This window comes from Hippoglossus hippoglossus, chromosome 1 (assembly GCF_009819705.1).
Source record: "Hippoglossus hippoglossus isolate fHipHip1 chromosome 1, fHipHip1.pri, whole genome shotgun sequence".
Taxonomy (NCBI): domain Eukaryota; kingdom Metazoa; phylum Chordata; class Actinopteri; order Pleuronectiformes; family Pleuronectidae; genus Hippoglossus; species Hippoglossus hippoglossus.
Window position 1 is genome coordinate 29732251 of NC_047151.1, and position 25000 is coordinate 29757250.

The 25000-nt window shown below is 48.0% G+C and overlaps 2 protein-coding genes and 1 long non-coding RNA gene across 3 annotated transcripts in view; 1 reads left to right on the forward strand and 2 right to left on the reverse strand.

Moving 5' to 3' along the window:
• zgc:172076 (uncharacterized protein LOC563955 homolog) overlaps positions 1 to 4746 on the forward strand; it is a 7572-nt gene extending 2826 nt beyond the window's left edge. Inside the window, exons 6-11 of the mRNA XM_034589830.1 lie at positions 101 to 254; positions 625 to 748; positions 1115 to 1304; positions 1957 to 2121; positions 4567 to 4596; positions 4663 to 4746. Coding sequence (XP_034445721.1) covers positions 101 to 254; positions 625 to 748; positions 1115 to 1304; positions 1957 to 2117 — 629 coding nt within the window. The 3' untranslated portion in view covers positions 2118 to 2121; positions 4567 to 4596; positions 4663 to 4746. The remainder of the gene's footprint in view (positions 1 to 100; positions 255 to 624; positions 749 to 1114; positions 1305 to 1956; positions 2122 to 4566; positions 4597 to 4662) is intronic.
• A 29-nt stretch (positions 4747 to 4775) lies between these two features.
• Positions 4776 to 5803, reverse strand: LOC117764788. The gene is made up of 2 exons (XR_004614441.1): positions 5576 to 5803; positions 4776 to 5529 (listed from the first exon to the last, which is right to left on the reverse strand). It is a non-coding gene; the product is annotated as an uncharacterized LOC117764788 (long non-coding RNA).
• A 3371-nt stretch (positions 5804 to 9174) lies between these two features.
• Positions 9175 to 25000, reverse strand: part of mark1 (MAP/microtubule affinity-regulating kinase 1) — a 16595-nt gene continuing 769 nt past the window's right edge. The window contains exons 2-18 of the mRNA XM_034589277.1: positions 20312 to 20515; positions 18631 to 18684; positions 16358 to 16406; positions 16133 to 16198; positions 15965 to 16035; positions 15113 to 15169; positions 14298 to 14432; positions 13691 to 13792; positions 13010 to 13129; positions 12528 to 12627; positions 12164 to 12276; positions 11904 to 12045; positions 11659 to 11792; positions 10929 to 11014; positions 10703 to 10852; positions 10352 to 10618; positions 9175 to 9837 (exon numbers count right to left, since the gene is read on the reverse strand). Of these exons, the coding sequence (XP_034445168.1) occupies positions 9495 to 9837; positions 10352 to 10618; positions 10703 to 10852; positions 10929 to 11014; positions 11659 to 11792; positions 11904 to 12045; positions 12164 to 12276; positions 12528 to 12627; positions 13010 to 13129; positions 13691 to 13792; positions 14298 to 14432; positions 15113 to 15169; positions 15965 to 16035; positions 16133 to 16198; positions 16358 to 16406; positions 18631 to 18684; positions 20312 to 20515 (2193 nt within the window). The 3' untranslated portion in view covers positions 9175 to 9494. The remainder of the gene's footprint in view (positions 9838 to 10351; positions 10619 to 10702; positions 10853 to 10928; positions 11015 to 11658; positions 11793 to 11903; positions 12046 to 12163; positions 12277 to 12527; positions 12628 to 13009; positions 13130 to 13690; positions 13793 to 14297; positions 14433 to 15112; positions 15170 to 15964; positions 16036 to 16132; positions 16199 to 16357; positions 16407 to 18630; positions 18685 to 20311; positions 20516 to 25000) is intronic.

The following is a 25000-nucleotide window of genomic DNA, read 5'->3' on the forward strand; positions in this document are numbered from 1 at the left end:
AGACCAGTGGAAAAGGGTCTTTAAAGGTTCCCTGTGAAGGATTTGGTGACATCGTGTGTTCCTACCTACCCCCCCGACCATGTTTTCCTCTCATTCTCAGCACTGCAGCGGCTGGAGGAGGAGCTGCCTGGTCGATTCCTCCTACTGGAGGAGCTGGACCAGGACCAACAGAGGGAGCTGAACCTGAGTCCACCGTCGTCCGCCCAGCAGCGGATCGGCGTGGCCCGCGACTGGCCTGATGCCAGGGCTGTGTGGTCAGTCTGTGACCGTCTGGTTTGTTGGTCTGGATAGAGAAAGCAGGTCAATCGTTAATTGTAAGGTTGGGGGTTTGATTTCCCATCTGCCCATATGTGTAACTGTTCTTAAGAAACGACACAGAATTTCTTAGCCCTGTTTACCAAGACGCTTCCCAGTTAAATCTCAGCTTGACCGGGGAGTTGCTTTAATTTTAGACTCTAATTTGATGTCCAGGGAAAACCCGGCCTCTCGTCCAATCTCAGCTGGGATTGGCTCCAGCTGCCACACCCAACCCTGAAAGGATAAGCAAAGTAGATAATGGATGGTTGGATGAAACCGCCTCCCACATTAAAGTAACGCAGTTTGCCCAATGTCACATTTCTGCAGGCTCAGTGACGATGGCAGCCTAGTGGTCTGGGTCAACATGGAAGACCACCTTAGACTGGTGTCCACACAAGACGACGGCAACATCGTGGAGGCTTTTAAATGCAACTGCACCAACCTGCAGAAGGTCAGACATGTGTCCGACTGTCCGGAAGGTCCAGCTTCTCCAAAGAGACCAAAGTTTTCAATCAAAATGGAAATTTGATTTTAATTAATTTTGGCTACAAATATCTAGAGGTTTATTCCATCTGTGTATATTTTATTGACACCTACTGATTTATAACCTGTGACCTTGTTTATCTTGTCTGGTGAGACAATCATGTGGCGGCAGTGTGACGCACAAGATCCTGTAGATACACGTGCCTGTTGAGTGTATATCACTTCTTCATAGGTTACAAGGTTCCTTCAAGTGGAAAAGGTCACTGAGCTCTTGAAAACGTTCTGGCAGTGTAACCAGGTATTGTGGCATTCGAATCCTTTCCTGTGTTTCCAGCTCGGGGCGTACTACAGAGAGTTCAAACACCCGTTCATCTGGAAGCAGCAGCTGGGATGGGTGATGAGCTCTCCAGCTGACGTGGGGACAGGCCTGAGGGTCAGCGTCCACCTCAAACTGCAGCACCTTCCCCGACACAAACGCCTCCAGGACATCCTGAAGAGACTCAGGATCCGTTTGAACAAAACAGGTACAGAGGGAGGACGTCCCATAAGTTCTCCATGTTCAGGTCCGGGTCCCACGTCAAAGCGATTCTTGGGATCAACTGTTGATATTTGAACTCAAAACCAAACTGCAAAGGTGCACACCACTGAGCTCAAAAAGTTAGCCACCACAAATATTAGCATAAATTGTAGAAAAACACACATCTGTATTTACACAAACTTTACGCTGAAGCACCAGCAATGGCTCCTGTTAGTGTTACGCATGTACTGCTGCAGATGCTGCGTCTGGATCGCTTCAAGGAGGAGGATCTGCGTACAGCGGGAACAGCTTAGACCGTTCCCATGGAAATGACAGTTTCCCGCTGTCCTGTGCACAAGCAAGAACCCTCTTGTTGCTGATTGGCTGTCACAGCGTAGTGTCGTTTGACTCGTCCAGTTCTTCTCTGATACCAAACAGAGCTGTGCGTTTAATAATCGCATCTCAATTGAATTGCGTCAAACTGGCATCTGTATTGTTTGTGTATCAGATGTTTGTGGCATGTGGGGTCAGCAGCTGAGAGTATTTATCCATCTTTACACACCGGCTCTACTTTCTGAGGGGACACCTGAAGTGTGCTGGTTTCTCTTTCCATGCAGTTGCTCCTCACTTTATTCAAACTGACCTTCTGTTTCTCCCAGAATCCTCTGTGCTGTATCGTGTGAGCAACACGGTGACCTTTGGCCTGAGCGAGGTGGAAGTGACCCAGCTGGTGGTCGACGGGGTCAAACTGCTCATCGCCATGGAGAAGAGGCTGGAGGTCGACAGAGACATCGACGAGCTCGTTCCAACTCAGAAGTAAACCTGGAAGGTGATTGGCTGGATCGAGGAGAATAAATAATCCCACTGATAAGATTGAGTCATCACATAAAATGAGTAATAATAAATAACACACACTGAGACCTGCTCTAAAAAAATGTAAATCTAATTTATGTTATTGACAGAGTTTATTATCATGTCATTAAATTATCATATTATCAAATTGTTTAGAAATCTCTGCTGCTAAAATCATTTTAAAAATAAAGCAAACAAAAGTGCTCAATCTTTAAATATGTAAAGCGTCCTTGAGTCCCTTGAACAGCGCTATATATTATTATTTTTAGTGTATGGTTATGAGTTTTTTGTGTGTTGTCTTTTTTTTAAAACTTTTTTATATTTTCTGTATTTTATCTGTATTAATCACACTCACGATATTGTTTGAACCATATCACACAGCCCTGCCACTAAATAAATACACCTACACATATGCACACACATAGCGGTACATTGTTAAAGTAATAAAACTTCTGGTACTCTTTACCATTATCAAACCATAACGCTGTCAGAGAGCAAAGGCTGTGACACTGAATATTCTTATTGGATCAATAGTAAAATATCACTTGGTGCAACTATTTCATACTTTGGAACAGTCCTTCACTTTGCCTCGACCGGTTGGGGGGGGCAGAGAAAATGGGGAAGAGAGGAGGTGGGTGGCAAAGAGGGAGTAGAAAAGAGAGAGAGATGGGGGGGGATCAGGAGCAGCACACACTCTGTACGACTGATTGTTGTAATGAACATAAATAACATAAGTCGCATGTTAGAAACTGTGATTTAACGATCTGGGGGAGCTGGCGAGCCTCATCTCATCCGGCAGGGAGTTCCAGAGCCTCGGAGCCCGGTCACCTTGAGCAGCCAACAGGAAGCGGCTGGCCCAGCTCAGGGTACGACCAGTCAAGAGCTGCCAACTGTGGGGGCCAGCCCACGTTGAGCTTTAAAAGTTACTAAAAGAATCTTAAAATCAATCCTGAATTTAACTGGTAACCAGTGAAGGGAGGCCAGTGATATGAGCCCCACGGTTTGTTTTTGTTAAAATACGAGCAGCAGCGTTTTGAACAAGCTGCAAACGAGTTCGTACGGTTCGGCTGAGGCATGTTTACAGGGCGTCGCAAGAATCCGTTTGTTGGGTTAGGGTTGTTCGTTTTTTCTGAGTCCGGGAGAGACAGAACCGATTTGACTTTAGAAATGTGTTTTAAAGTTCGTCCTCTTCTTTTCCTCTGAGGGCAGCTCAGTTCTTTCCGGTTTATTGGTTTCCGGTATAAAGGACCCCTTTGATAATAACCCCTCTATGATAATAAAGAAATTCTAAACAATCAATCACATCTCAGTAAATCAAAGGAGTTTAAAGTATGATACAAGCCAATTATATGCAGCTGAATCTTAACAAATATCTAGGAGTGGATGGCAGTGGTGCACCTTGACATTGGTGGCCACCCGCCAGTAAACCAAACCGGGGTTAACGAGGGATGACCTGCTCTGCCCCCCATCGACCTGGTATTGCAGTACCTCCAGGAGCAGTGCACGAACACAGCAGATGGTGGTACTGTGTACGTTGTTGGTTGCCACCCGTCAATAAACCGAACAAAGAAGAAGAAGGAAGAAGACACGCTCTGCCCTTAACCCCTGACTAGAGTAAGGAAAAACTACAAAATACTGATCTTTTAATGGGGGGGTTGGGGCGCATAGAAACCTCAGAAAGTCAGAGAATATCTCAGACATACATGGTCGAATCTACTCCAAACTTCACATGTATGACAAGAGTCCCGGCCTGACGACATCCACACAGAAATACTGGCTTACAATCACAGTGCCCCCTGGTGGCAACAGGAGATGTCTTGTTTTTTTACACGTCTTACACTTTGATGTACTCGTCGTCGTCCATTGACCACAACCATGTCAAACTTTGTGAGAAGGGCCTCAAGACACTGGTGATGAAGTCTTATCAAAACTGTGAGATTTTGAACAATCAGCACCAATTTCTCACACATGATCAGTCAAAGCCTGAACATAATCCATATGTAAATTGTTAGAACTCCACTGTGCATTATCCAAATTGCTCACGCTTCATCAGACCCCCGACCTGAACAGATCTAGCAGTCTGTATTTAGTCGCAGTCAAAACACCACCTACTGGTAACAGGAACTAGGCCTCGTATGACAACTTTCATTTAATTTACATGAGATTTTGTGGTCTACACTTTATGTAGTGGACTGTAATGCATGATTAGTGGGCGTGGTCTACCACCGCATGACCAAGTCAGGAAGTGATATGTTTATCCTTCGTGAGGTGCCCAAAACGATAGGAAACTAAAGCATGTTTATCTTAGTTAAGCAGATTATTAATCGTTGAATTGTTTTGTCTGTATAGTGGCAGGAAAGTGCTCCACAGACGAAAGTCTCGTGTGACAGAGGCATCACATTTTCATATTTGTGATGCACCAAACAGTGAATGTATCATTGATTCAACCTTTATTTACATTGCAACTTTCAAGTCGAACATTTGACATTTTTCGACAGTCAAAATAGTCGCTGATTCATTATCTGACCATTGATTTATCATTTCTGCTCCAAAAAATGTTACATCCTGCGGTTTGAAATAAAAGTCAGTTGTTTTAGAAGAAACTGTCGTGTATGTTTGTGAGGTGTAAACATATTCAGTAGGAACCAATGAGCTTGGAGCTGAACTCGCATGTTGTATGTTCAACTCTGCACGTGAGATTTGTTGATAGAAGAAAAACAGACTGATACTTCAAGTTTGAACGGAGGACATGTGAGTTTATGTAAACAGAATTTACTAAGTTGGACTTGAAGTGCATTCTGGTTTGAGCTACGTTTAACAGCAATATAAACACAAACACCTATATATAAAAAATTTAATTTATCTCGTGGCTCAAAAAATGTTCAGATTCATGTTTTCAGTGGTGGAAACAAATGACAAATTCAGACAGTGAAGACTAAATAAAACTGTACACAGACTAATCAGCAGAGTTTCCACCTGGACAGGTAACATTTTATACAGCAATAATAAAAAAACGTTGTCATCTCATGTTGAACCACCAGGAGGTCTCTGCATCAGCATCATTACCAACAATCTATTTTTTGCAAAGGTATTAACAGGACAACACATTTCCTCTGTTATACAACCAACAGTGATGATGTTTAGAGTCACAAACTGATTGTTCATCACATTTCATGGCTCATTACTCTGCTTCAAACTTACAGCATCAGAACTGAAGCTGAGAATGATCGTGTGACGTGTGGACAGACAACAGGTCACACGGTGGACATGTTCACCAAACACGTCCAGGTCAGACAGAATCCATAACAAGTCACTTAACCATCAAGTAAAACAAAACCCTATGCTACGCTAACATTAGCTGGAGAGAAACCTCATTTACACTCTTCAAATTCTTTCTTCCATATATTTGCGGGAATATGAGCGAACATCTGTTAGCTCGCTCCTGGTACTACGCATAAAGTGAATGGCTCCAATGTTTTCGCAATCATTCACAACAAAAACGTACCGACTGGTTAAACTTTAACGGTAACTAGCTAGAACCATATACGCCGATCGATCACGTGTTTGTTCATGTGCTACAGCTCAGTGCTGACCTCAAAATTCACCAGGAGCTGCAGTTCTTTCTATAGGGAGTGTTCCTGTGTTCCAACGTTCCCAAGTCCAACGTTCCCACGTCCAACGTTCCCACGTCTAACGTTCCTACGTCTAACGCTCCCACGTCCAACGTTCAGACGTCTAACGTTCCCACGTCCAACGTTCCCAAGTCCAACGTTCCCACGTCCAACGTTCCCACGTCTAACGTTCCCACGTCCAACGTTCCCACGTCCAACGTTCCCACGTCTAACGCTCCCACGTCCAACGTTCCCAAGTCTAACGTTCCCAAGTCTAACGTTCCCACGTCTAACGTTCCCACGTCTAACGTTCCCAAGTCTAGCGTTCCCAAGTCTAACGTTCCCACGTCCAACGTTCCTACGTCCAACGTTCCCACGTCCAACGTTCCCACGTCTAACGTTCCCACGTCCAACGTTCCCACGTCTAACGTTCCCACGTCCAACGTTCCCACGTCTAACGCTCCCACGTCCAACGTTCCCAAGTCTAACGTTCCCACGTCTAACGTTCCCACGTCCAACGTTCCCACGTCCAACGTTCCCACGTCCAACGTTCCCACGTCTAACGCTCCCACGTCCAACATTCCCAAGTCTAACGTTCCCAAGTCTAACGTCCCCACGTCTAACGTTCCCAAGTCTAACGTTCCCACGTCTAACGTTCCCAAGTCTAACTATTCCCAAGTCTAACGTTCCCAAGTCTAACGTTCCCACATCTAACGTTCCCAAGTCTAACTATTCCCAAGTCTAACTATTCCCAAGTCTAACGTTCCCAAGTCTAACGTTCCCACGTCTAACGTTCCCAAGTCTAACTATTCCCAAGTCTAACGTTCCCAAGTCTAACGTTCCCACGTCCAACGTTCCCAAGTCTAACTATTCCCAAGTCTAACGTTCCCAAGTGTAACGTTCCCAAGTCTAACGTTCCCAAGTCCAACGTTCCCACGTCCAACGTTCCCAAGTCTAACGTTCCCACGTCTAACGTTCCCAAGTCTAACGTTCCCAAGTCTAAGGTTCCCACGTCTAACGTTCCCACGTCTAACGTTCCCAAGTCTAACGTTCCCACGTCTAACGTTCCCAAGTCTAACGTTCCCAAGTCTAACGTTCCCAAGTCTAATGTTCCCATGTCTAACGTTCCCACGTCTAACGTTCCCACGTCTAACGTTCCCAAGTCTAATGTTCCCAAGTCTAACGTTCCCATGTCTAACTATTCCCAAGTCTAACGTTCCCACGTCTAACGTTCCCAAGTCTAACTATTCCCAAGTCTAACTATTCCCAAGTCTAACGTTCCCAAGTCTAACGTTCCCACGTCTAACGTTCCCAAGTCTAACGTTCCCACGTCTAATGTTCCCAAGTCTAACGTTCCCACGTCTAACATTCCCAAGTGTAACGTTCCCAAGTCTAACGTTCCCACGTCTAACATTCCCAAGTCTAACGTTCCCAAGTGTAACGTTCCCAAGTCTAACGTTCCCAAGTCTAACGTTCCCAAGTATAACGTTCCCAAGTGTAACGTTCCCAAGTCTAACGTTCCCAAGTGTAACGTTCCCAAGTCTAACGTTCCCAAGTCCAACGTTCCCACGTCCAACGTTCCCAAGTCTAACTATTCCCAAGTCTAACGTTCCCAAGTCTAACGTTCCCAAGTCTAACGTTCCCAAGTCTAACGTTCCCAAGTCTAACTATTCCCAAGTCTAATGTTCCCAAGTCTAACGTTCCCACGTCTAACGTTCCCAAGTCTAAGGTTCCCACGTCTAACGTTCCCACGTCTAACGTTCCCAAGTCTAACGTTCCCACGTCTAACGTTCCCAAGTCTAACGTTCCCAAGTCTAATGTTCCCATGTCTAACGTTCCCACGTCTAACGTTCCCAAGTCTAACGTTCCCACGTCTAACGTTCCCACGTCTAACGTTCCCAAGTCTAACGTTCCCAAGTCTAACGTTCCCACGTCTAACGTTCCCAAGTCTAACGTTCCCAAGTCTAACGTTTCCACGTCTAACGTTCCCAAGTCTAACGTTCCCACGTCTAATGTTCCCAAGTCTAACGTTCCCACGTCTAACATTCCCAAGTGTAACGTTCCCAAGTCTAACGTTCCCACGTCTAACATTCCCAAGTGTAACGTTCCCAAGTCTAACGTTCCCAAGTATAACGTTCCCAAGTGTAACGTTCCCAAGTCTAACGTTCCCACGTCTAACGTTCCCAAGTCTAACGTTCCCACGTCTAACGTTCCCACGTCTAACGTTCCCAAGTCTAACATTCCCAAGTCTAACTATTCCCAAGTCTAACGTTCCCAAGTCTAACGTTCCCACGTCTAACGTTCCCAAGTCTAACGTTCCCACGTCTAACGTTCCCAAGTCTAACATTCCCAAGTCTAACTATTCCCAAGTCTAACGTTCCCAAGTCTAACGTTCCCACGTCTAACGTTCCCACGTCTAACATTCCCAAGTCTAACGTTCCCAAGTCTAACGTTCCCACGTCTAACGTTCCCACGTCTAACGTTCCCAAGTCTAACGTTCCCACGTCTAACGTTCCCAAGTCTAACTATTCCCACGTCTAACGTTCCCACGTCTAACGTTCCCAAGTCTAACGTTCCCACGTCTAACGTTCCCAAGTCTAACTATTCCCAAGTCTAACGTTCCCACGTCTAACGTTCCCACGTCTAACGTTCCCAAGAGGTGCAGATGATGGACGGACGTAGAGTCGTTGGCTGAGCTTTAAGGCTGATTGACTTTCAGAGGACTGATGGCCCCGGTGGGTTCATGTGCTCTACTGAGGGACATTAGAGTTTTTCTACTTCGCCTCACGTTCAGTCTGAACACATCTTTGGTCATCTGCTGATCGAACCCTGGCTCGCTGGGTCACTGGAGGCCACAAACAGAAAGTTTCATGCCATCAGAAAACAATGAGCTGGTGAATATTGTGTTTCACACGCCAGGAGAGTTGCACCGGTAAAGTTTCACCTGACTTCAGGAACCAGATTACACTCTTACTGTAATCAGGCTAAGGCAAAAATACGAGCTGGACATGCACTGCAATATTATGAAAACTCCAGATTTCATGCTCATCGCTCTCCGCTGCACAAAGCTTCTTTCTGTCGCGGCTCTTTAACATGCAATTCATGACTCATTCTCAAAACAGATGTTAAAGCGCCGTCCACACTGATGCGTTTAAGTTTTATTGCAAACACTTCCTGTCAGTTACAGTTCCACCTCGTCGTCCCTGCTCTGACTCTTCACCTTCACTGCTCCTCCCTCAGAGGAGGTTCTGTTACTAAGCAACCAGCTGCAGAGACAATCTACTTCCTGTTTACACCACATGACCAGTGCAGGTGAGCGGTCACGTGACAGGTTTTCAGGTGTGTTGATGTGGACGGACATTGATCATTTTCTTTTAAAACAAAACGTATTTGTCGTCGTCATTGAAACCTGGTTCATGACCCATCTGGTTTCTTTAATCCCTTTAACTGCCGTTTCCACTTCAGCTTAAGTTTAAGAATTTGGTTTTCAAGGTTTGGGAAAAATCTGATTTCTTCAGCGCATGTAAACGCAGCAACAAACACTGAGGGACGAACCACAACCTGCTGAACGTCTGCTTGTTGTAATATTTGGTTTCACTGGCATTAACATTTAGTGATAACGTTAAATATTAACTGTGTTGAGTAAAATAAGTGTTTTCTCTGAGTCAGACACCAGTTAGTCCGGAATAGAGTGGAACACATGACGTTAGGAGGAGTAGAGGTGTTCTCCTCGGTCACAGCCTGAGCTCATTGGCCACTTTGGAGGCGATGTTTTTGAAGGCGATGGACATGCCGGAGATCCTTTTAAACCGCACGCCATTGAGCGAGAGGCGGGGCAGTTTGCACACCTCCATCTCCCACTGGACCAGACTGTCCAGCCGGGCGTCTCCGTGCACGCAGAACAGTAAGTAGCGCTCACGCTGCTCGTAGTCACAGTTGTTGGCATCCAGAACCCTGCGGATCTCCTTCATCATGTCCCCCGGCTCCATGGAGGACGTGGTCTTCATGCTCCAGGTGAACCTCAGGGAGCGAGGCTTGGACTCCCGTACCTCCTCTCGAGGCTCGCCCGATGAACTCCTGGAGGAAGGAGAGCAGAGACAGATCGTTGATGGAGACCAACTCACAGTCTGTGTTACAGAGTCGACAAACGTATAGTATAAAGTATAAATATCAGCAGTTTGATTTATGTATATATGTATTTATATATATTTTTTAAACTGCATATTACTGTATTTTATCAATACTTGACTGTTTTCATATGTAACTTAGTTACTTTTTTATTATTTCTTATTCTTATTACTTTCGCGATTCCTTGAAGAGCTAAGCTGTCAATCAAACAGCTTTGGGCGGCACTTCCTGTCCAGGCTGACCAGTTACTTCCTGTACATGACTCCAGATGAACTATCGTGTTTATTTTGAAATCTGAGAACCTAAAAACCACACCCATGCATATGATACTAGTGCACAGAACCCTATCAGTGATTGGAAAGGCATTTCTGCTGCACGTGCACAACTGTGGCTCCACAAGACTGAACTCGCCCCTTCCCCACAGGCTCACAACTACTCAACATCGCCCCCTGCTGTTACTGACCTGCGAACGAATTTGGAGGTGATCTTTCCGATGAGGGAGGCAGATGTGCCGCGGCGGGACGAAGCTAACGACGCAGCAGCATGCTGCGATAGGCTGGGCGAGACCGGCGGGCCGTTGTAGGTGGCGGGTCGTCGGTCTCGAAGCTGAGCACCATGGAAGGTGGAGCGGCTGGTGGAGCCGCGGGGGAAGCTACTGCGGTCCGGCGTAGTGCTACTGCTGCTGGTGACGCTGAAGGCGGAGGGTGAGGAGGGCGGCTGGTGGGGCGAGCTGGGGGTGAGAGGAAAGGATGTCGTTATTAAAGAAACAACAAGTTCACTGAAAGGTTTGCTGCTGCGAGGAGACGTGAAGAACCTCTGATACTCTGCGTTGTCGTCGATGGGAGGCAGGCTGGACCTCATGGGGTGTCCCGACACAGACATGGACTTGACATGACGGGGGCGCATGGAGGAGATGGTTGCCCCTGGCGACGGGGAGGGGGACGCTGCAGGAACCTCAGGAAGACTGAAACACACACAGCCGATTTATTGATGTGGAAAATCAGCAAGCGATCAGGGACAAGTCAAAGATTTCCCCTCACCTGCTGTCCTTCCCGTTGGGAATAGCAGTGGAGTGGCGTTCAATGCTCGTTCGCTCATTAACATACGTGTTCCTCCGAGTAATGCTCTGAAACACAAAGACACTCATCTCTATCAACAGATTGTGCATGATGGATCTTTTCCTTGATATTTATCAGTAGTGGAGCTAAAAAGATAAAGTTCATCCAGAAGGTGGTGCTAGAGGAAAAGGTTGCGGTGACTTCAGGAGTGGGTGGTCATGTTTCTACAGGAACCCAGAACAAACCAAACGCAGAGTCGAGTCTGAGTTTTAACGATACCTCCAGGCCACCGTAGATTCTACCGAACACCTGGAAATGGCTGGGGGGTTATTTAGTTGGTTGCAGTATAACATTTCAACACTAGATGCCACTAAATTCCACATACTGATGCTTCAAATAAGGATTCATTTGACATTCTTCCATCGAAGGTTTCAGTAAAATCATGATAATCAAATCTTAGGAAGAATGAATTTAACTCATCAGCCAATTAAAACCAGCCAGAATGATACTATTGACTTTGTCACTGGACCCATTCATAGATTTTGCACCTGGCTTCCCATAAATGGTTACTACGCAGTTAACTTCAATTTTATCTCTATATCTTAATGTAGCTTTGATATTTTCTGACCTGATCTTTATTTCAGTATCGTTTGATCCTTTGATCCTGGTTCAAACCTGGTTTCTGGTTAAAATGCGGATCTGCATCACTCACCCCCGACTCAGTGGCGGACTTCCGGCGGTCTGGAGCTCCCATGGGGGAGGCGGGCTCGTCCTTCCTGTCACTTTCAACGCTGTTGGCGTGGGAATGCTTGTTGCAGGAGACAGGTGGGGGGATAGAGGGCGCCACTGAGACACAAAACACAGAGAGAACAAAAGACTGGTTAAATATGTAAACACACGGACGTGTCTCAGGACGAGTTTGAGCGAACTGCAGAATCTGATCAAATATAAACTCACCGTGGTCACTAAAACGTCGCTGCTTCTGATTGGCTGGTGCATTGCGAGAGTGGGCGGGTGACTGACTCGAGCCGTTGAGGTCGCTGCAGGGTCGTGATCTTTGCACCAGGCCACCACGGGACAAAGACTCAGTGCCTTCAAACTGGTGGAGAGAGTCACAACAGAGGATTGTAGGAAGATGACAGTTCCTAGGCTAACAGTCCAGTCTTTCTGCTAAGCTAGGCTCCACTGAATGTAAGACCGCTGCTATGCTAACTCACCTCGACAGGTTTCCTCCCCAGCAGCAGGTATGTTGCTGTCACCTCGTTGTATTTGGGACCGTCCAGCGCCTTCATCACTTCCTCCTGAGGGAAACCCATCGTCCCCATCAGCTCTGATTGGTCAGAAGAGTCACAGTCCGCTCAGCATTGGTCACAACGCTCACAGGCTACAGCTATGCCAACTACTTTGAGCTAAATGCTCATGTTTAACATTAGCCACAAGTGTGTGTGCATGTGTGTGTCTCTGTGTTAAGACTTGGTTTTAGGGTTAGAGTTAGGTTTGGGTTTGGGTTAGGCATTTAGTTGTGATTAGGGTTATGAGTGTCCTCTCTGAGATAGAAGTACAAACATGTGTGTGTCTGACCGATGCGTTGGAGGTCGTTGAAGTCTTGCTCGGCCTCGGTGAACTGTTTCAGGTCGTCATTGTCGTAGCCGACGTTCATCCATCGATCCTTCATGATTTGCTTTAGAGAAAAATCACAGGAAGAGGCTGATTCATTCGTCTTTTTAATGTTTTCTGTCTGTTCTTTGTTCGTCATATTGTAGAAACAGGAATCAGGACGAAAAACAACTCCACAAACTCTGACTGACAGAAATCATGAAGGATTAAACTCAGCTTCAACTTCCTGTACGTTGGATTTGGCCGAGACGTTTCTCAGGAAGCAGCTGTGATGAGAACCTTAATAAATCACCTTATTTTATCAAAGCTGCACAAACCGATCAGTCTCTGATCAGCTGAGCTGCTTCCAAACCTATTCTTTACTTTTTATTTGTTGACAGTTGAGTTTTTAAGGTTGAAGGCGGGATTTAAGGTGGCAGGTCGCTTGTTCGATTCCCGTGCGTTACCTGAAGACTGCCTCGTTTTCCGGGGTTTAGAACCAGCAGCTTCTTCAGCAGGTTTTCACAGTCAGTCGACATGTAGAAGGGAATCCGGTACTTTCCTCTGAGGACACGCTCCCGCAGCTCCTGCACACACACACACACACACACACACACACACACACACACACACACACACACACACACACACACACACACACACACACACACACACACACACACACACGAGTATTTATGTTTCTGACAGCTTTTAACTTTTACACAAATATCTGAACTTTCTCCTCTTAAGGAGAAAGTTCAGATATTCATATTCATATTCATATCCATCAGTGCACATCAAACACAACAGATGTAACGGACGCAGAGCATATGTCCGTGACGAGGAGAAAACACATCAGAAGAATCAGCAACATCACTGATGACAACAACTCATTCAAATGAAGAAAACTTCAACACAAATCGTAAACATTTCAGTTTTTAATGCTCAATAATATTTCCTTAATTTAAACTGTTTTTATTATTTGAATGTTTTTTTGATTTGAACTTGTTTTTTTTACTGAAATATTCTTTAAACTTTATTCATGTGACATGAGAAACTTTTCACTTTTATACTTTGAGGATATTTCAGAGCCTGAACTTTTATATTTGTATATGATTAAAGAAGTTCTGTTGTTTGTCCACACAGACCTTGAGGTTCTGTCCGTCGAAGGGCAGCGAGCCGCTGACCAGCGTGTAGAGAATCACTCCCAGACTCCAGACGTCCACCTCCGGCCCGTCGTACTTCTTCCCCTGCAGGGTCACAGAGCTCCATTACCCAGCAGCCCACAGCCTTCACCACTCACACACACAAACCCTCCTCATGCTCAAGTAACGTTTTGGGTGTAATTTATATTAACGTCCCCAATAAAAAACATTTAAACATCAGCTTGTGCCTAATTTTAACCTTTTCCATTGATAACTAGAATCAACGTGCTGCAGTTCCTCCACCAACCACTAGTCAGTGTGACCTTTGACCTCCGAAATTTATTCAGTTCATCTCTTAGTGAAGAAATTCCCTCAAGGTGTTTTTGAGAATGTGAAAGACGGACAACCTGAAAAAAATAACGCCTTCAGCCACTGGGTGTCACATTTGCGTAGACATAAAAGATACCATTGTGTGTCTGTGATGTTAACGTGTTATTTCCATAAGAAAGAACCAGACGTAGCTCCAGCTTCAATAAAACAATGTTTTGTCTGCAGTGCTCTGTATCTGCCTCCACATGGGGTCAAGCAGATGTTGTGGGCGGGGTCTCACCTGGAAGAGCTCGGGAGCGGCGTAGGGAGGCGAGCCGCAGAACGTGTCCAACTTGCTGCCGATCGTGAATTCGTTACTGAAGCCAAAGTCTGCGATTTTAATGTTCATGTCGGCGTCCAGCAGGAGGTTCTCCGCCTGAAACACAGAACGCAATCACCACTGTGTGTGTGTGTGTGTGAGTGTGTGAGTGTGTCAGTGTGTGAGAGTGTGAGAGTGTGCGTGAGTGTGTGAGTGCGTGAGTGAGTGTGTGTGAGTGTCAGTGTGTGAGAGTGAGTGAGTGTGTGAGAGTGTGTGAGTGTGTGCGTGAGTGTGTGAGAGTGTGTGTGTGAGTGTGTCAGTGTGTGAGAGTGTGTGAGAGTGTGTGTGTGAGTGAGTGTGTGTGAGTGTGTGTGTGTGAGTGTGTCAGTGTGTGAGAGTGTGTGAGTGTGTGCGTGAGTGTGTGAGAGTGTGTGTGTGTGTGTGTGAGTGTGTGTGTGTGAGTGTGTGAGTGTGTGAGTGTGTCAGTGTGCGAGTGTGTCAGTGTGCGAGTGTGACAGTGTGTGAGTGTGTGTGAGTGTCAGTGTGTGTGTGAGTGTGTGAGTGTGAGTGTGTGTGTGTGTGTGTGTGTGAGTGTGCAAGTGTGCGAGTGTGTCAGTGTGCGAGTGTGTCAGTGTGCGAGTGTGTCAGTGTGCGAGTGTGACAGTGTGTGAGTGTGTGTGAGTGTCAGTGTGTGTGTGAGTGTGTCAGTGTGTGTGTGTGTGTGAGTGTCAGTGTGTGTGTGAGTGTGTCAGTGTGTGTGTGTGTGTGAGTGTCAGTGTGTGTGTGTGAGTGTGCACCTTGAGGTCTCGATGTACGATCCTCTTCTGGTGACAGTACTCCACTGCTGACACAATCTGACAGAAACCGTGATACAGGAAGGAGGAGGAGAGGAAGAAGAACAAAGATTAAAGACAGGAGTTCTGCTTTGATCTCACTGACACACAGGTGTAATGTACACTTTGTCCTGAGGGTGGCAGTCTGAGTAACAACATGTGACCTAGATCACAGGTTGGCTCCTGTACCGTGGCCTTCTGGGATCATTTAGCTCTTCACTGGACGCTCAGCTGTCTGAACCTGCTGAGCTGTTAGCATGTTAGCAGAGCTCTTAGCATATTGGCAGAGCTGTAATCATGGTAGCTGCTCTGTTAGCCGAGCTCTTTACATGTTAGCCGAGCTGTTAGCATGTTAGCTGAACTGTTAGCATGCGTCTACAGCCTGAGCTCTATAACCACAGCAGCAGCTCAGTTTTTACAGCTCTGCCACTCTAATGGATGCATAATGAAACTGATACGTTTCATTAGCGGCTCCTCGGAGATGATTTGTCCTGCGGGCTGACGGTGATGTGCGGGGGGGGGACATCCTGCAGAGGGAAGCTATCCCTCTGCTGCAGTTCATGACTAAAATAACATCCTGTGGTCGAACACCAGTTTCAGTCCCTCCTGACGTGTTGCATTCACAATAACATGAGGTCACTGTGACCTTTGACCTCTGACATCTAATCACTTCATCTTTGAGTCTGAACATTGGTGCTAAAGGATTCTCTCCAGGTCAGGTGATGATCGGGCTGATGTCATACAGGGACAACACGTGGTTCTGATTGGTTCGTATAACAGGGACCAGGTTGAGTCTTAAATATGAAAACATCTCACCTGGCGAAACTTTGCTCTGGCCTCCTTCTCCTTCATTCGTCCATGAGCAACCAGGTAGTCAAAGACTTCACCTGAAACACAGACAGGTGTCACGTGACCTCTACAGAGGTGACGTTAACTGATCACATGTCACCTGATGATGAGGTCACACAGGTGAGCTGGACTTACCTCCGCTGGCGAACTCCATCACCAGGTACAGAGTCTTCTCCGTCTCAATGACCTCGAACAGCTTCACTGTAAAACAGCAGGAACACAACACTGCTGCCACATACTGAGCCTCGATAACGTGGAGGAAGAGGAGAAGGGAAAGGAAGAGGAGGAACAGGAGGAGGAAGTGGAAGATGAGGACAAGAGGAAGATGAGGAGGAGGAAGAGGAAGAGGATGAGACTCACCGATGTTTGGGTGGTTGAGGATCTTCATCACACTAACTTCCCTGAACAGCTGAAAACATGTGAATCAGTGAAACTGAACTTTTCATGACATTTTAATTTGTAGTGAGGTGAGACATGTGAGGTGAGACATGTGAGGTGAGAGACAGGTGAGGTGTGAGACATGTGAGGTGAGACATGTGAGGTGAGAGACAGGTGAGGTGTGAGACATGTGAGGTGAGACATGTGAGGTGTGAGACAGGTCAGAGGTTAGACAGGTCAGAGGTGAGACAGGTGAGGTGTGAGACATGTGAGGTGTGAGACATGTGAGGTGAGACATGTGAGGTGAGACATGTGACGTGTGAGACAGGTCAGAGGGGAGACATGTGAGGTGTGAGACATGTGAGGTGAGACATGTGAGGTGTGAGACAGGTCAGAGGGGAGACATGTGAGGTGTGACACAGGTCAGAGGTGAGACAGGCCAGAGATGAGACAGGTCAGAGGTGAGACAGGTGAGGTGTGAGACATGTGAGGTGTGAGACAGGTCAGAGGTGAGACAGGGCAGAGATGAGACAGGTCAGAGGTGAGACAGGGCAGAGATGAGACAGGTCAGAGGTGAGACAGGTGAGGTGTGAGACATGTGAGGTGAGACATGTGAGGTGTGAGACAGGTCAGAGGGGAGACATGTGAGGTGTGAGACATGTGAGGTGAGACATGTGAGGTGTGAGACAGGTCAGAGGGGAGACATGTGAGGTGTGACACAGGTCAGAGGTGAGACAGGTGAGGTGTGAGACATGTGAGGTGAGACAGGTGAGGTGTGAGACATGTGAGGTGTGAGACATGTGAGGTGAGACATGTGAGGTGTGAGACAGGTCAGAGGGGAGACGTGTGAGACATGTGAGGTGTGAGACAGGTCAGAGGTGAGGTGTGAGACATGTGAGGTGTGAGACAGGTCAGAGGGGAGACGTGTGAGACATGTGAGGTGTGAGACAGGTCAGAGGTGAGACAGGTGAGGTGTGAGACATGTGAGGTGAGACATGTGAGGTGTGAGACATGTGAGGTGAGACACAGGTCAGAGGTGAGACAGGGCAGAGATGAGACAGGTCAGAGGTGAGACAGGTGAGGTGTGAGACAGGGCAGAGATGAGACAGGTCAGAGGTGAGACAGGTGAGGTGTGAGACATGTGAGGTGTGAGACATGTGAGGTGTGAGACATGTGAGGTGTGAGACATGTGAGGTGTGAGACATGTGAGGTGTGAGACATGTGAGGTGAGACATGTGAGGTGTGAGACATGTGAGGTTTGACACAGGTCAGAGGTGAGACGTGTGAGGTGTGAGACAGGTCAGAGGTGAGACATGTGAGGTGTGACACAGGTGAGGTGTGCGACAGGTGAGGTGTGAGACATGTGAGGTGTGAGACAAGTCAGAGGTGAGACATAAGAGGTGTGAGACAGGTGCGGTGTGAGACAAGTCAGAGGTGGGACGTGTGAGGTGTGAGACAGGTGAGGTGTGAGCCAGGTGAGGCGTGAGACAGGTGAGGTGTGAGACAGGTGAGGTGTGAGACAGGTGAAGTGTGAGACAGGTGAGGCGTGAGACAGGTGAGGTGTGAGACATGTGAAGTGTGAGACAGGTGAGGTGTGAGACAGGTGAGGCGTGAGACAGGTGAGGTGTGAGACAGGTGAGGTGTGAGACAGGTGAGGTGTGAGACAGGTGAGGCGTGAGACAGGTGAGGCGTGAGACAGGTGAGGTGTGAGACAGGTGAGGCGTGAGACAGGTGAGGCGTGAGACAGGTGAGGCGTGAGACAGGTGAGGTGTGAGACATGTGAAGTGTGAGCCAGGTGAGGTGTGAGACAGGTGAGGTGTGAGACAGGTGAGGTGTGAGCCAGGTGAGGTGTGAGACAGGTGAGGTGTGAGACAGGTGAGCCAGGTGAGGTGTGAGCCAGGTGAGGTGTGAGACAGGTGAGGTGTGAGCCAGGTGAGGTGTGAGACAGGTGAGGTGTGAGACAGGTGAAGTGTGAGCCAGGTGAGGTGTGAGACAGGTGAGACAGGTGAGGTGTGAGACAGGTGAGGTGTGAGACAGGTGAGGCGTGAGACAGGTGAAGTGTGAGCCAGGTGAGGTGTGAGACAGGTGAGACAGGTGAGGTGTGAGACAGGTGAGGTGTGAGACAGGTGAGGCGTGAGACAGGTGAAGTGTGAGCCAGGTGAGGTGTGAGACAGGTGAGACAGGTGAAGTGTGAGCCAGGTGAGGTGTGAGCCAGGTGAGGTGTGAGCCAGGTGAGGTGTGAGACAGGTGTTCACCTTCTGCAGGCTGGTCGGGTTCAGCTGAGTCTTGTCGATGATCTTGATCGCCACCTGCACAAACAGAAACATTTGAACTGATCAATCTTGATTATAGGCTCCGCCCCTTCTCCTGTGTTTGTGTTCAATCCTCTGAACACGATTGGCTCCAGCTGCTGGAGGAGTGGCCTGACCTTGTTTCCGCCCCCTGCCTGCCTCCTGATTGGAGCAGCTCTCCAGAGGCAGCAGTAAACTGGTGAACTGACGATATCCAGATTAATGATGTCAGACAGTTATGGTTGTTTTTTTATAGTTAGATGTAAAGAGTCTTTGTTTTAATCCTGTTTACATCATTTGTTTGTTTGTGTTTATGAATCTTTTTATCTCATTAAAATGAAACATCTTTGTTGCTTCTTCTCACGACTTGGATCAGGAAACGTCCTCGTCTCTGTTGTGTGTTTCCTCCTCACTCTCTCTTCTTCTCTGACCAGCTGATGTCTCCAGAGAGAAACACAGCAGCTGATTGGTCGGCTCCTACTTCCCCTCTCAGAGAGTGGATCTTAAAATAAGTGGACACACACACACACACACACACACACACACACACACACACACACACACACACACACACACACACACACACACACACACAGCTGACGTGTGCAGCATCAATAATTCACCCTTTAGCCGCCGCCTCCAGCTCATGATGTCACAGCAGTGTGACCTGATTTAACCCTGTTGACTCTGGACAAGGTGAGGACCTGAGGAGGTGAGGACGTGAGGACCTGAGGAGGTGAGGACATGAGGACCTGAGGAGGTGAGGACGTGAGGACCTGAGGAGGTGAGGACGTGAGGACCTGAGGAGGGGAGGACGTGAGGACATGAGGACATGACGACGTGAGGACCTGAGGAGGTGAGGAGGTGAGGACCTGAGGAAGTGAGGACGTGAGGACGTGAGGACCTGAGGAGGTGAGGACCTGAGGAGGTGAGGACGTGAGGACCTGAGGAAGTGAGGACGTGAGGACGTGAGGACCTGAGGAGGTGAGGACCTGAGGAGGTGAGGACGTGAGGACCTGAGGAGGTGAGGACGTGAGGACGTGAGGAGGTGAGGACATGAGGACATGACAACGTGAGGACCTGAGGACGCGAGGATGTGAGGACGTGATTTAAATGAATATTATCAGTTATCCAACATCTACAATGTGTGGAAGTCATGAAGTTCTTTCTGTCTTCTATATAAATAACATCATCATCATTATATTGTTCTAAAACCCGTCTTGTTCCTCTGAAGTGTAACTTACACTTCAGAGGAACCTGTTTCATGATGTTTCAGACTGAGCTGTGAAGTGTGTCAGATGTTTCACACCTGATGAGCATCAGGACCTCACGCGTCTCCTTCACCTCTGTGAACATTCACACTGAAGAACTGCCCTCATGAAAACCTTCTTCTCAGAGGAGTGGGAGGTGAAAGCAACACCAAAGGTTCTGTTCAGAACTGGGAAATTAATCTGTTTTATGTTTTAATTCAGTTTGCAATGTTTCGGTTACAAATGTATAAAACAGAAAATACAGATAAAACGGGTTTCTGGGCCCAAGTAGAAAGTTCATTTATATCATTTCATGTCATTTCAATAAAACAACCTCTTGTAGCGAGTATTCAGTCGGATGTTACTGACGCCAGGCCGACGTGTTGTTTCCTCACCTCTCTGCCCGTCAGCGAATGTCGGGCCAGTTTGACTTTGGCGAAGTTGCCTTTGCCGATGGTCTTCAGCAGACGGTAGTTGCCGACGTGCGGCTGTTCGTCCGTGAGCGACATGCCGGAGCTGCGAGACGGCGGCAGACCGTGACGGCTCGATGACTTGGTGAGCGGAGCCGGTGGCCCGGGGAGTCCGTCTGAGCACTTCACCTGAAAGACACATGAACATGTGATTCTAATACAAAGGACCAGTGAAGCACAGCCAGGTTTAGAGCTCTGTGCAGCTTCTGTATAAAATGACCTGAAGCTAATCAACATGTAAACAGACGATCTGTACTACTCAGTGAGGTCAGTGCTGCGTGCTAACGAGCTTCCACAGGGAATGAAACCAGCTCCACTTCTATCACCGGTGTGACCAGTCGATGGGACGTACGCAGCCGGCACATCATTAAATTGGTGAATTTACATGAAGTCAAAAGACAACGAGTCATCGTGAATCCAGACAGATCAGAGTCACGACAGGTTCGAGAAGGACAATTCATTAATGCGAGGATTCACGTGTCGCTCTGTCGCCTCCTCCTCTCCACACATACACCTGCAGGTCAGAGTTTCAGAGCAGGAGACAACAGAGTGGATTATCTGCTGCTGGCCAGCGGCTGTCAGAGGAACTGGAGCTGAGAGAAACCAGTCCGACGGCGTCTGAACCAGCCGGAGGAGTCGACATCTACTGTTACACCTCAGGACCATGATTCACACTGAGACACACACTAACCATCTCAGGAACAGACACCTGACGGACACACAACGACTCAAGCTCTCGGTTAAAGAAGTTAGGTGATGTAGCGGAAATCTCAGACAAGAACGCTGCCATCTTGTGGTGGTGACGTCATTTACAGTCGGTGCAGTAGTGATTGTGGGGTGGAGCCGTGGTATCGAGGCCCCGCCCATAAACACTCTTGTTCTGCTAACATGGAGGAGGTGGGGTTTGTGACGCTTCGGCTTCACTTTTAGGAGCTTCCATGTCGTCCATCTTTATTAAAAAGTTAAACTTTTAATCGCTAAAGTAATATTTTCAGTTTGGGGTCATTCTCTGATCTGAGAGTCTGAACCAGCTTCACGCGTTTGTTCCATAGTTTCATTTGATCTGGTCAGTTTTTGGAGCCTGACCCAGACCTCCGCTTGGTCTGAGGAACCTTTCACACCAGAAACTGAGTCTGGAGGTCGGAACCAAACAAGGTGTGAAAGGGTCCTGAGTCTCACCCGCCGTCTCCAGACTTTTAAAGTTCAGTGTCTGACCCGTTGTCATTATATCTTTGACCGACGACACACACTCTGACCGACGACACACTTTGACCGACGACACACACTTTGACCGACGACACACACTTTGACCGACGACACACTTTGACCGACGACACACACTTTGACCGACGACACACTTTGACCGACGACACACACAGTGACCGACGACACACTTTGACCGACGACACACACTTTGACCGACGACACACTTTGACCGACGACACACACTTTGACCGACGACACACACTTTGACCGACGACACACACAGTGACCGACGACACACTTTGACCGACGACACACTTTGACCGACGACACACACTTTGACCGACGACACACACTTTGACCGACGACACACACAGTGACCGACGACACACTCTGACCGACAACACACACTTTGACCGACGACACACACAGTGACCGACGACACACTTTGACCGACGACACACACTTTGACCGACGACACACACTTTGACCGACGACACACACATTGACCGACGACACACACAGTGACCGACGACACACACTTTGACCGACGACACACTTTGACCGACGACACACTTTGACCGACGACACACACAGTGACCGACGACACACACTTTGACCGACGACACACTTTGACCGACGACACACACTTTGACCGACGACACACACTTTGACCGACGACACACACTTTGACCGACGACACACACAGTGACCGACGACACACACTTTGACCGACGACACACTTTGACCGACGACACACACTTTGACCGACGACACACACATTGACCGACGACACACACAGTGACCGACGACACACACTTTGACCGACGACACACACTCTGACTGACGACACACTTTGACCGACGACACACTTTGACCGACGACACACACAGTGACCGACGACACACACTTTGACCGACGACACACACTTTGACCGACGACACACACAGTGACCGACGACACACTTTGACCGACGACACACTTTGACCGACGACACACTTTGACCGACGACACACACAGTGACTGACGACACACACTCTGACCGACGACACACACTCTGACCGACGACACACACTCTGACTGACGACACACACTCTGACCGACGACACACACTCTGACCGACGACACACACTTTGACCGACGACACACACAGTGACCGACGACACACACTCTGACCGACGACACACACAGTGACCGACGACACACACTCTGACTGACGACACACACTCTGATCGACGACACACACTCTGACCGACGACACACACAGTGACCGACGACACACACTCTGACTGACGACACACACTTTGACCGACGACACACACAGTGACCGACGACACACACTCTGACCGACGACACACACTCTGACCGACGACACACACTCTGACTGACGACACACACTCTGACCGACGACACACACTCTGACCGACGACACACACTTTGACCGACGACACACACAGTGACCGACGACACACACTTTGACCGACGACACACACTCTGACCGACGACACACACTTTGACCGACGACACACACAGTGACCGACGACACACACAGTGACCGACGACACACACTCTGACCGACGACACACACAGTGACCGACGACACACACAGTGACCGACGACACACACTCTGACTGACGACACACACTCTGATCGACGACACACACTCTGACCGACGACACACACAGTGACCGACGACACACACTCTGACTGACGACACACACTTTGACCGACGACACACACAGTGACCGACGACACACACTTTGACCGACGACACACACTCTGACCGACGACACACACAGTGACCGACGACACACACTCTGACCGACGACACACACAGTGACCGACGACACACACAGTGACCGACGACACACACTCTGACCGACGACACACACTTTGACCGACGACACACACTTTGACCGACGACACACACAGTGACCGACGACACACACTCTGACCGACGACACACACTCTGACCGACGACACACACAGTGACCGACGACAGGTGTTAAAGTGCCTCAGGGGATTTGAAGCTGGGCTGAAGCTCCATGTTTCTGTCTGGGTCCCTGGGACAGTCGGACCTGAAGTGATCCTCCTAAGTTCCTCCCTCTTGTCAACCAGAGCTTGGACCTGTCAGCGGTCAGTCTGCCGGGTGTGTCCGAGGGGCCGGAGGCTTCAGCCACTGCGAGCGTACGTCTGACAAACTCTTTGTTTGTTATGTGGGTTTGTAAGAAAACCTCAGTGGAAACAGAGACTCTCCAATTGGACGAGTGATCCTGAGGGATACAGGTCCGACCTTCACCCGGTGATACGAGAACTCAGCTCGATGTGTTTCCACAGCGGTACGAGGCGACTGTCTGCAGCGACATGCGACTCTTCATCTTCGCTCTTTATTAACGTGGAAATGTTGCAGCTTCTCGTTCGGGGGCAACAGTCGTTCCCACCTCTTAGAAAGACGAGCTTTCCTCGTGGCGTCGCCGGAACAAGTCATCCAGTGCGACAGCACCGCCGTCTGGTGGTCATCCAGAATTCATAGAACCGCAGTTACATCCATAACTCTCGTTACTGAGTCACTCTCTGTTTGTAACTAATTCACCAACTTTTCACAATATTTACATTTTTTTACTTTTGTGTTTCAAGGTTTTTTTCATACACAGATTGAAAATGTACATTGAGAACAACTGAATGAAAATCATCTATTTTGAGTGTTTTTCTTCACTCGCAGTCTTCACTGTTTTGTGTCTTTGTGGCTGTTTGACGGAGTTTCTTGGGGAACTGAACCGTGACTGAGGCTCCGTCGACAGGTTCAGGACAAGATTCTATGAAAATTAGAAAGTTGTCACGACGAAGCTGATCGTTCCGAATGTGACTTTACAGACGACGCAGATGAATAAACTTCAGTGAGCTCCTGGCATCACGTCCTGCAATGTATTTTGGGAAAAATCAATAGTAAAGAGACGACAGGAGGCGACTGTCGCTGCTGAAGGAGAAAAGATCAAAACTGTGACGAGGACGTGACGGAGCTGCAACAATTATTATATCATAATATTAAGATTTTCAACCGGTTGGTTTGTGTGATATAAAGTAAAGTCTGTCAGCAGGATTTCACAGAAACTACTGAACCGGAGTCCGTGAGGTTTTATGGAGGAAGAACTCATTTTAAAGTATTTAAGAGCAGATCCAGGAAGTTCTTCTCCTTCTTTAACATGGTGAGACGATGTAAATATTAACATGTGGCTACTTAAATAAATAAATCATGATGTGATATTGATAATGTCGGTTTGGATACGAGGACAAATCTGGTCGTGGGTTGATGAAGAGACACGCAGGTCGACTGCAGGAGGAACCGCACTCTGCTACTGGGCTGCTGAACTCTGTGGATCCGACCGGTTCCTCCGGTTCCACCAGGACTGG